General features: G+C 38.9%; 1 protein-coding gene across 2 annotated transcripts in view; it reads left to right on the top strand.

The window, feature by feature from the left end:
- The window catches only part of myh10 (myosin, heavy chain 10, non-muscle), a 45,338-nt gene that overhangs the window by 10,412 nt on the left and 22,141 nt on the right, over nucleotides 1-12,785 (top strand). For both annotated transcript variants that reach the window (XM_084559140.1, XM_084559139.1), the window contains 4 exons: nucleotides 6,741-6,768; nucleotides 8,616-8,718; nucleotides 9,133-9,162; nucleotides 10,020-10,037. In XM_084559140.1, the coding sequence (XP_084415266.1) occupies nucleotides 6,741-6,768; nucleotides 8,616-8,718; nucleotides 9,133-9,162; nucleotides 10,020-10,037 (179 nt within the window). The remainder of the gene's footprint in view (nucleotides 1-6,740; nucleotides 6,769-8,615; nucleotides 8,719-9,132; nucleotides 9,163-10,019; nucleotides 10,038-12,785) is intronic.

Consider the following 12,785-nt stretch of genomic DNA (forward strand, 5'->3'; position numbering starts at 1 on the left):
CTAGCCACTTTCATTTCACTGCAAATGTGGATGTTTTTTTCACAAAGCTGACTTACAGTTATTTTTTCTAAACTTTATTAAATAGATGCTTGTTTGGGTTAACTGATGGTTTGTCATGTCAGTGCATGTGCATACATATTTCCAGTAGCTGCTATGGAACTGTGCCAGCCCGTCATTTAGTCCATCTAGGTTCTTGTTTGTGTTGCCGCCTTCTCTTTTATTCACACCCTCTATTCTCTGCAAACTTTGTTTCTGCATGGATGGTCGTAGACATGTGGGGGCAGGGCTGCAAGATCCGTCAATTAGTAATGCTTTGATTCTAACATATTTTTGTTGATTCTTTCTGCAGCTTGAATGAGGCAATGACCTCTGCCCCCGAGCATTTCAGAAGGCTCTTTACTGAATGTCTGTGACAGGACCTGTGATTTGTTTTTTATGGAACTCCAACCCTTTTGTAGTGGTATCAGATTTCAGATTTGATATCAGAGTTGTGGCAGAAAAATAGGTTTGTAGGTTGGAGATTAGTGGATGCCAGCTGCTGTTCAGCTGTGACCCTGAGCATTTCAGCAACCCGGTTAATATAAAAGAATATCCTGTTGTATGGGAGGTTTTCTTCAAGCTATCAGTAAAGTTAGAGGGAAGCTAAACACTGAAAAATATCATCAGTTTCCTCCTCTGTCCTTGTGGTTAGATACATTTTATAGGAAATCTATTTCCTGAAACAACATGACAGGAATTTCTGGTTTTGGCTCATTCATCAGCATAATGTAATGTTCAAAAAAAAAAAAAAAAATTGTAATTGCTGTGAAGCAGAGATACACAATTTTTCTACACTTACTGCATATTTCTAAATAGACAAAAGTGTAAACATAGCTATGTCAGTTGACACCTGAGCAAGGAGAACACTGGAGACAAATAGTTTGTTGCCTTTTGATTTATGACATTTGGACCTGAGTGGGTTGGCAAACCATATTTACGACCGAAGGGTGTCTGAACCTCGCAGGGAACTGTTAATTACTGCAACATTGCTGTGAAGCCAGTCATTGCTCATATGGGAGGTGAAATGAAGTGTTAGCTAACAAAGACGGGGTGTATAAGCAGACCTCTAGAACACACTACACATCTGTCATTGATTAGACCCCAGGATATTTGGCATAACTGACCTTGCTGGTCTGTCAGTGCGTGTTCACTGACATACAAGAAGCTAATTTTATCATATATGGGAGTGTGTTGGGAGGAAATGCTTGTGCTTGCTGGAATGAAAGCATATATTAAAGGAAGGTTCATGTCTGCAGATGTGATGGGTTCCAGGAGTGGACATGCATCAACAGAGCTGCAAGTGTCCCAGGTGGAGTTATGAAAAAGAGGGTCTTTGTTTCAGTGGTAATGAAGAAAGACCTCCTTCTTGAGTCTTTCCTTGGTGTTTAATCAGGGCATTAGGTCAAGTCCAGCTGGATTCATCTTGGCTTAGTGGGGTTTCTTCCAAAGCACAGCTCTTTGATTTGTCTTCATTTTTATAAAGAATGAACATCTCACATAAGGCATTACTGATTTTAATAAGATTAAAGGCATGGTTTCAAGAAAGCAAAGTTGTTTACACAAATGTCCCAGTGTAAAGAACACTCTCCAAAATGTGGGATAAATCAAGCTCAGTAATGTTTTTAATGGCACAGCTTACAATCTCAGCCAACACTGGCCCCACCTGACAGTAATCAGGACTGTAGCAGAAACGGCTTTGGTCGCCTTTTGAACTCTTTCAGCCACAAACATTGTCTTGGACACCTATGTAAAGCAAACAGGAAATATGTGTTAATGTTTTACTAAAATAATGTAGAACATTTATTTAAGATGTTGCGGATGAGGAACAGATTTACAATCACTGAAACTATTGTTCTTTTTTTCCCTAACTTTTGTTCCATAAATGTGTGATAAATACTACCACAGTAGGTTATCTGAATATCAGATGAATCCACTTTGTGGTTCTATGGAGACTTTGTGTTCATCAGGCTGAAGCTTGCTTCTTGGACACATAAACCCACATTCAGAGATTCATTCAAAAACTGTAACTGTAAGTAGGGATGTCCTGATCAAGGTTTTTTGAGTAGAGCGGATCCTGAGTCCTGGTCCGGTGACAACAAATACTTAGTGTCATCAGTCAATATAAAAATAATTTCTGGTAGACTTATATGAGCCTTGCTTGTCAGATAATTTAAATCACTATTATGACTGTTGTGTTAGCTACTGAACCTAAATCTTGTTCTTTCTGCTTTTTTTCCTTCGTTCACCCTTTTGTCTTCATAAGTAGCCTTCAGAATTTCTTATTTTCCCTTTCACACTCACTGATTTCCTGTCTTCTCTCTTCTAGTCATTTCCGTTTGGCTTCCACACTGGCCATTTCTTATTTGTTTTGAACCTGATGTAGCTATTAAGTGCCAACTGCCTCAACGATTTCCATCACTCTAGTTTGCTTCAGCTTGCATGCATACCTTGAATAAAAATCTAAATCTCATTGTCAGCTTTTCCAAACAAAGTTAATCATCCTATCAGATTTCATTACGGACCTTCCTTTTCAGAAATCGTCCACATAGGAAACAAAACAACCAAACCTTGCATTTGTTTCCATTTGTAAGTCCTTGGCTGACGCTTTAGCCCCAGCTTTGGCCACACCAGATTTTTTTTCCATTTCGCTCCTAAAACGGATAGTTTGAGATGATCGACTCCTTGCAGTTATATAATCTAACCGACAGATACCTCTGTCTGTTCGTCACAGATATCAGGGATAGTCAAATCCCTTTTGACCAATAGTAAATGGTTTTCTTATATCTGGAAGGTGTAGTAGGATAATGGATAAGTATTTATTCATGCCACTGAAAGCTGAAATATAGCCCTCCTTTTAATGGGCTGTAAAGTCCCTTTGGCAATGTGTCGTATGTTTAACTGCTCTGTGGCCTTGAGCTAATAAACAATCACAAGCCCCTTTTGTGTTTGAAGATGGCTTTCTATGCCAGAAAGGACACTGCAGACAGAGTTGTGTTATTAAAGTTCTTAAAAATCAGCAAAAATTTAGATTACTACTCTGTTACAGCTCAGCTTCATGCCAACGTTTAGCTGCTCCAAATGTGCTTAGAGGCAGATCCTATAATTGCCACATGGGATGGATACCCACTACTTTATTTTTGTTGGAAAATCAATTATATGAGGTAGTCCACCCATTGGTCATTATACAGCTATGAAAGTGTTTTCCGCGTGTCTGATATTAGTCGGCGGCGATTAGATGCTTGATGTTGTGCCATGACTCGATGGCTTTAGATAATTATTTAAGAGGTTGAGACACAGTTAACTTGACATGTCTACAGCTGTAGCATCTCAACATTGAAGAACAGTGGAAACACTGCATTTTCAGTAATTGGAATAAAGTGAAGCTGTGATGGAAAGGTTGGTGGTTGCCACCCAGGTTCATCCTGTCAGTCAGGACATTGGGCAGCAACATTTGGATGTGTCATTACAAGGTTAGAGCACACATGTATGATTACAGAAGTTATTCTTCCTGTTCCAGCACGCTTTCTTTTTTTAAAGCCTCAACTTTGTGTGAGTTCGTGCCAGCTGTGATTGACATCTTCTTCACCCCTTCTGTTGGTCTTGTTGGACACATCAGGGTGGGTCAACTGTCACTGTTAAATTAACCATTATACTTTTATGAGCTAACACAGTGCAAAGCACAGCATCACCCAAGCTCCACCTGACTGGAGGTCTGATCAGCCATAGTAATTAAACCGCCTTTTAAGGAAAGCATCTTCGATTAGAATTTAGCTTCCCAGAAATACTGATTTTGTGATTCAATTGTGTGTTTATTGTGTTTTAGCAGCATTTGTTGTAGATGTTTGTTTTAGGAGAAAAGACTAGGTACAACCATAAATGATTCACTAGTGCTGAAGGTGAAACGAGGTGTTTGATATTCATTACACAGCCAAGTGGACGCTCATTTACTGAAATAACTTTTAGTTGTTTGTCTTTATTGCTTTGAACATTCAGCTAATGTGTGTTTCTCTGCTCACATCACTGGTATTTTGTCCATGACATTTTAGTAGCAGCTAGATCTTTGTGCAGGGCTGCTCTCTGAGGTGAGTGTTAGCACTTCATTGCCACTCCTAAATACAGGCATTAGTCATCAGTGGTGGGCACTGATGGCTAATGCCTTTTGCCATTTAGAGGATGTAAATCCACTATTCAACATATTTTCAAACTCCTCAGCTTTCATTTGAGCTAATAATATTATATATCCTCGGGAAAATCTCTGCCGCCCTCCATCATAATGGAGTCATGTGAAGCTGGCAACAGCATTGCCAATCATGAGAAACCCACAAAAGTTCTTATGACTATTAAGTAATGCCACAGAAATAACAGCCCTGTTATATAATTCTCATCTGCACAGACACGCAGTCTCTGCCAGTAATCAGCACTTTACAGTCTGGAGCTGTTGTTAAGGTCGCTGGATAACTGGTTAATTGGTGAATGGAAGTGAGCAGTCTCACAGTGACTGGATCATATCTTTCCACTGTGTCTGCAGCCAGTCTGATAACAGAGACTTTCTGAGGGGTGTTGGTGTCCTGTTCAGATAGGGATGTGAATGTAAAGACAGACATGACAAAGGTAGGGGCTAATGCTTGCATGTGTGGTGACTTTCACGAAAGATCAGTCTAGCTTTAGTGCATTTGTGCCAAGGTAGCTGTCCCCTTACATGACTGCAGGAAGCATGTAGTGAAAGCCAGGAAACCCAAGTTGTCCTTGATGAGCCATCCAGCTGTGTCCTCATTCAGATAACCTTCCATCATTACCCCAAAGGAACACAGTCAGCACTTCAGCAAACCTTTACCTCTGGCAGAACAGTCCAGTCAGGGACAAACACGGACAAAATCAGTTGATATATTCACAGCATGGTATAGAGCAATAGGTCCAAAACTTATGCTTCAGATCTCCCACAATAAAAGTTCTTTGCAGTTTAAAGACATGATAAATAAAACTGAATTCACTTTAAATCATATAAGTTGAATTTTTGGACTGTACGTGAAACACAGGTTTAGATGGTGTACATTTTTGTGTTTCTAATCTGGAAGATTGATAAGAAAATGAGTGCCCTCCTTCATGGTGAAAGGCAGATCAGGGCACAAACCATGATGAACTAGATTAGGCAGTCACAGATTGGACATGCTACACTGCACGATTACTCTACCGCTGTAATTTTATTTGTGTTTGAGCTATAACTTGAGTAATTTGAGTAGTACTTGCAGTTGTGTCTCTTTTAAAACTTAAAGTAAAATAATTACAAAGGTCTTGTTTGTGCTACATCTGTATTTAAATATGTAAATATAAATTGGCTCATTCAGTGTATTTCCCTGAGCTATTCATAGCTACCTCCCCCAAGTCAATCTACTAATGCATCAGCCTGCCAATCACCCGTCAGTGGTAACTCCTCCTATTACTGAATGTGCAGTCGTAGCAGTTCAGTCACAGTATTAAAGACCTCTGAGCTCAGGCCTCCTAATGAGCAGGCTTTTGCTCATAGCAAGTTACAGGAAAACGTCTTAGCCTATTGAAAGTAAATGCACAATTGATTTTTAGCTGTCAAATCAATCAGCCAGTCACAGGTTTCAGCATGTTTCCAGTATTCATTGGGTGTCTTTTTGTGTACGAGGATAATTATGTATTATTTGGCATCATTATAATTCAAACACTTTTGAGATGACTGGTTTATCATGTAATGAAAAACTTAAAGACAGCATTCTATTTATTGAAATGTTCAGTGTCCAAGGGCAATAAATCTGTTCCCAAAGGGAATAATCAGAATCTGGGGTGCCTTTATATCTTACCTGGTTGAGCAGGCATCTCATAAACTGAGGTTACAACCCCTCACTGCAGTGGCAGAGGTTGTCCCCTCACTCTCACCTCATAACTTCCTGTATCTGTCCACTAAAGACACACAAGGCCAAACATTTACTTAAAAAAAAAAACTAACCCTGATCTAATTATTCATTTAATTATGACATAGCTACTATTAGTAATTGTCTTTGACAGAGTTCATAGACATCTGTCCATAGTTGTAAATGGACAATGCAACATCACCTCAGTAGGTGAACTGTCTGGTGGCTGTCATCTAATCCTTGGGCTTCTTGCTGCTCAGTCAACCATGTGACTGGACAGGAGGCCCTATCCCTATAGGGGTCATTGATGGGAAGACTAAGTACTGTTTTCTCATGACATCATGACCATTCGTTTCTCCTGTATGGCCTTGAGATGACTCACAAGACCCTCCAAACTGAAATACCCCACAGGCTTAAGGAGACACATTTACTGTCAAAATTTATTGCCACATGACCTCAGTGTGCAAGTAGTCATCAGCACAGCACAAATTCCATTTTTTGAACTGCACAAGAAGTGAATCACATTTGTATTCTGTTCAGTCAAACTCTTCAGTCGATTTACTGACTTTTTTGTTTTACTGACCAAAGAGATGACTAAGCTCCTGTTTTTGAATCTGCTAATCAACTACTTTAGCCATGAAATACATTCACAGGAAGTATTTACAAAGATGGAAATCTTATTTGTGTAGATTAGAAATGGACTGTTTCAGTTGTTGTGTTTAATATGATTGAATGCAGTTGATAAAAACTGATAAAAGAAAGTGCAGCTAACTAGTTTGTTCTCCTCTTCCCTTTACCCCCCCCCCACCCCCCACCCAACAGATCGAGAGGACCAATCCATTCTTTGCACGTGAGTCCACCACTGCATGACTCTGTATTTGTCTTATTCCACACTTAATCTTTTTGCAAGAGAAATTGAGCCACCTAGCCCAATTTAATGTCTCCTTTCCACTTGGAAACATCTTGGAAATAACATCACAGTGTATATTTCTCTCTGGTATTCTTGTCTGAATAAATAAAACTCAGAGTGGCCATGATGCATTCCCTGATAATAACACAAGTTCATAAGGGCAATGGAAGTGAACCAGTCACCTGCGGGTCTTGACAGTTATTTTAAAGCAAGCATCTCTGTGACATTGACCAGACTGTCACTACTTGAAAGAAAAGTGAGAAATGCAGCTCTGAGAAATGCCTGACATTTCTGCTTCACAGCCCTCTGGCATAGTTTCAGTGACAAGTGTCTACAGATGACAGGAATGTAGTCAAAGAAAATGCTAGGGAGGGTATCAAGACACACACTGACCCTTGTCCTCGAGCAGCATCAACACTGAGGCTGTTATGTTGTTGGTGTTAAAATCATAAATGAGAATCTTTTTATATTCATTCAAACTCCACATATTTGACTTAATTCAGAGCAGAGTAGAATTAATTTATGGGCCCTTCACAATCTTATTTTAGCTGTAACAACAGTCTAATTACTGAGTTCAGAGGGGGGTGCCATAAAATAGTGTATTTTACTACCACCATCCACTGAGGTTCAAGACACTGCTTTCAGCCTGCAACAAACTATTATTTTCTTCCAACAATGAATCCATCAGTTAATAATAGTCAGTTAATCCTTCGATTACTTGACACAAAATAATCCACATAACTTCTACCATTAGTCTTTCAAATGTTTATTCAAACATTTTCTTGTGTAACATATTTTAGCAGTAAATCTATGACTAACATCATTAGAAAAGGAGTTGTTTACTATAATCTAAAATTAAACATTACCATTACCCTAACCCTAACCCATTCATGGGTCATTAGTACCCCTATTTGACAAAAAAAACCAAAAAAAATAAACAGGTTAATCTTAACACCATCCTCTAATTGCGGGTGCGTATTGTGTGGACACATTTCTTAAATGCTTGCGCATATTTATTCTCACAGACAGTGTAGTTTACTGTAAATAGTGACTTGCGCACATTATTAAGTGCTTTCATATTGATATACACACGCTCATTTCAAAACACAAACTCTACAATCCTCACAAGTTGTGATTAGGTGTGCACTCCCTGTCTATATTTCATATCTTTGAAATGAAGGAGCTGAGGAATGTAACACGCAGCAGTCCAGGGCCAGCAGCAGACACACTGACGCAATCTCTCCGTGATTATCTCCTGTTCAGAGAGACTGAAATCACTCACTCCCCTCGCTCCTGGTCTTTACTCACAACCACATCACACTCACACAATCTGAAACCAAAACAATATTTTGTGCATACTTGGTGTATGTAAATTTGCACTCACTGTAAAACCTCAGGTATGCTCTAAATCCAAACTGCTCTCCCTAAAGTTTTTGCTTGGCTTTGTGGTCGTGGGAAGACTTCTGTGCCATGGTCACTGTTGGACTGTTTGAGAAGTGAAGAGCCTGCCAGAGACCACAGCTGCTAAACTGGACTGACACTTGAAAATATACAGTGAAAGATAGACATCATTAGATATGGACCAGTATTTGGTTTGAGATTATATTTGTTCTTTTAACCAAATTGTATTTTAAACTCAAAGCTATCTACCTGAAACACTGTCATTAAAATAAGAAACAGTACTACTATGTCTTATTGACCCAGTCTTTTTTTTTTTTATCATTTAGTGTTTTTCAATTTGTTGAGCATGTCTGTTTTTGTCTGTATTGTCTTCTTGTGCCTTGCAGAGGTGAATCAGGGGCTGGAAAGACAGAAAACACAAAAAAGGTCATTCAGTACCTGGCACATGTTGCCTCCTCCCACAAAGGAAGAAAAGACCACAACATTCCTGTGAGTATTCTGTCAGACCTAGCGATGCTTGCACTTCTCTCATTACTCACATTTAGTTTAGGTTAATTAAGTTCATTAGACAGATGTGCTATGATATTAATGTACATACTGACGTAAAAAGTACATTCTCATGAAAACTTAATTAGTTGTACTTGCATGTTTATACAACTCATTAGGAGAGGGGACACTGAGGATTAGAGCTACTAATGCAATATCAGAAGAACACTGTAAAGATAATAATTAACCAACAGTCAGATTGGCCACGGTGGGATTGTTGTAAGATGCTAATTGGTTAAAAATAAAAATAAGTATAGACATAGCATGTAAGCACCTGCAGTAGGCACAATGGCATTGTGCACCAGATGTGTGCGCATACAATTTAACAATTTACATTTCTTTATCCGTAACAAACAGCCAGAATCACCTAAACCAGTGAAACTACAGGCAAGTTTTTCACACTCTCTTACACAACATATGCATGCTACACAAACATTTTCCTTTCAAACTAAATATCTGTAACTTGACCTCATAAAGTATCAGTTTAAGAGAACAATGGAACAGCATATTTAGCATCTACTCTGTCTCTCTCTGTCAGGTTCAAAATGCAATTGTAAGTAAATTTGAAAAGTGGCATGATTATTCCGACTTTGTTTATTGTGATGGTTACACAGTGTTTTACTTTACATTTGGTTTCCATTACATTGATTTACACCCAGTGAAACATAATCACATGCATGCTATGTTTATCTGTTGTGGTAGTTGTTGTACATGTTAAGCCGTGACTGTCGTCTTGTGGTTTTTGTAATGATTTTACTGCTGTTAAAAGTTATTAAGATGCTAATAGTAATTCACATGTTAGTTTAAAGTATAAATGTGTATTTTATTCATCTTCTGGACTGTTGAGACAAGCTGCTGACCTCACCTGTCTAAGTATATCACTGCTAGTGGTTATGATTAGTTTACCTGCTCTGTCCTGGACCCAGAGCCCTGCATGCAGTCAGTTAACCAGCAACAGAATTATTACTGTATAGCTAAAATGAATGGTGCTGTTGACTCATAACACCAGCAGTGCTCTGGGTCTCGAGAGCCATGATAATAAATCACTAAGGTAGTAATGACTATGGTAATAATAATAGTAAATAATAATCTGTCGCTAGTTTCATTCATAGACTGCTGTAGGGTTTGCATAGATGTTAATTCATCCTTCAGAAATGCTTTATCTACAGATCCACTTGTAGCCATGACATTAATGCCATTTATAAATAACTTATTTAACAATTGAATCTCCCCATATCCTACAGAGTGGACCCCTGTTTTATGTGAGTAGTATGTAGTTTCTCGCCTTTCTCACCTCACTGTATAAAAGGGGTTCTACACCCACTCTGTTGGCACCTTTTAGATAAAATAACTATCAACTCTTAATATTCCATGATGCTGGGCTGTAGATGCTTTCCACTCACCTTAAACCGCCTGCTGTAGTTTGGCTTTAACTTCTGCATGGCATGATCTCTGCTTTTTGTCCTCACTAGTTTCTCACTAGTATCTGTACCACTTACAATGTGGGGACATCCTCTCTCATAGAAGAAACAATCGGAGGAAAGTATAAAGTAGTTTTTTGCTCTGAACCCGTATTGTGACTTCAAGTTGAATTTCTAATGAATCTGTTCTCTGTCAAATTGACACTAACATCCAAAGAGCATATTAACAATAAACAATGTTTCACTTGTTGCAGCCTAAAATGCTGCAAGTCTTACCATTTAAAAACTATTAATCCTTTGGACACACAGATGACTCACTCAATATTACTTCTATTTATTCAGTGTTATGTATATTCATTTGTACTGCATACATGTAGGTAGCCTACATTTATGTTATATGATCAAAGTGGTTTGCTAGTTTTCAATTTAATCACCTGACCTAGTGGCCCATGCAGAACGTCTGTCGACCTCTTTTCTGATTCTGGCTCAAATGACTTCTCCACATGGGCTTGTTCCCGTCCAGTGTTCTGCATTTTCTCGCTAGTGAAAAGAGCGTCTTGCCATATTTGTCTGGCCCTGTGACCTCTAAAGCAGATGTTGAGCAGTGAACAAACATCCACAACTGGCGTCGGCCCCAGACGATTTATTGGGACGATTGTGACTGATCCTCTTTGATTCCTCTAAATCTGTCCTGAAGGATTCCTCCACGGTTGCCAAACAGCCTGCACTATGAAAAGAGACCAACTTGTTGCTGTTTAGTAGGAAAAGCAATAAATAAAACCATGAGGTCATGATAAATCTATATAGTTCAAAAATATTTACTTTTGTAGTGTGGGCTGATGATGTGTGCTTTTGAAGTCCCTTGGATTGCTCACATTTTATCATAGCTACACAACAATTGGCCAGCTCAAGTGGAGGAGTCGCCTCTTTTGGCTGTCACATTTTTGACATGCTCACTTTGCAACAGGAATGTGGGTCAACTCCTAATGCTGCTATTGGACCCCCACTGACATTTGTAATCTGCTCTTTGTTTGTGTGTGCACAGCAGACCACACAGATGAGTGGAGGTTGCCAATGAACAATTTTAGTACCAAGCTGCACCGCAGGCTTCTGTTTATATAGAAACAAAGGCTTTCGGTTTGAATCCTCTGCCCTCTGTGGGCTACACCGCTGCTCTGATGGAGAAGGATCAGGTTTATCCAGTTCAGCCCTGCTTCATTCCAGCTGCTCAAAAACTCAATTAAAAGCAGACCATCATGCTCTCCTTGGCCAAAGATCACATTACAAGTCTCACATCCTGAGCTCAGTGCTGATTCCTCACTTGTGGAAAAATGGCCTACGCAAACGTTCAGAGTGTGGAGCTATTTTTGTTGTAATGGGAAAATATTCCTCTCAGCCACTAGACGCGAAAAAACATTGCATTTTTCCCTCACTATTTCAGATTCTCTGGTCATGACGAAGCCCACAATGTGGCTTGAATGGGCACATAGTGGAAACACCTGTCTAAACATCTGCATAAGCCACTTATTTATTAATTCATTTTCTTAAAGTGTCCATCCTGACAAAGAAATGTCAAACTGTCTCTGTTGGGGATAAATTCTCCCTGACATGGCAGAATTGGTTTTTGGCTTAATTACAGCAAAAAAGAAAAAAAAAGAAAAGAAAATCCCCCAGTATCTACAAAACAACAACAACTTTCAGCCAGCCAGTGAAAGGCTTTGTTCAAATCTGGTTTTTAATTTAATTTGCTTGTTTGAACTTCTAAAAATAAAACTTGTGCAAATGGAATTGACTGTGTTATTGAAGTTTTATGGCAACAAGGCACGGCTTAAAATATTTAGTTTAAAAAAAGAAAATACAAAAAGTCCACTGTCTGTGAAGAACACTTGAATTCATTTAGCTCTGTAGTCCCTAAAATGTCAGAAAATAAAGCCCCAGATTACTTTTTCAAATACCAGTTATATCCTTATTCAATTAAAATGCCATAAAACGGACACAGAACTATTTTAATGATTGAGAGGTGATCTTCACCTTCATTTTGCTAAATGAAGAAGGCTGTGTTTTTGCTTATTCGAACCTTGTGTCGCATAAAGATGTTACCTCTGAGTACATGTTTTCAAATGGTGTGGTCACATTGTCTGTTGCTTTATTAGGCGCTCTATGTGATGAGTGTAAATTTACCTTACCTGGCAAAGCTTTGACATTCAAGAAACTACTTTGACTTGCTGCAGAAAAACTCTATAAAATGCTATACACTTAACATTAACCCCCTAATATGATACTCATATGAAATTATTATTAGTCAAGAGACTTGCAACTGCCCTTTAAACCCTAAAGCCACTGGTTCTGGGGGCAGCTGCATGTGCAGATGGTCCCCAAATATGCCAAAAAATCTGGAAAGCGTACCCAAACATTTATTTAATTTGGGCGTATCATGTTCAAGCGGTTTCAGCCCTAGGGTTTAAGAGGCTTGAGTTGTTTTTGTGTGCTGTGTTCTTCTTGCTGAGTGTGGATAATGAGCTGCCGTCAGCTACTCTGTGGCTTTCTTAATTCAGTTAACCTACATGGGGATGGTGGATGTAAAGTCTT

Source organism: Chelon labrosus (genome assembly GCF_963514085.1).
Source record: "Chelon labrosus genome assembly, chromosome: 2".
In the NCBI taxonomy this organism is placed as follows: domain Eukaryota; kingdom Metazoa; phylum Chordata; class Actinopteri; order Mugiliformes; family Mugilidae; genus Chelon; species Chelon labrosus.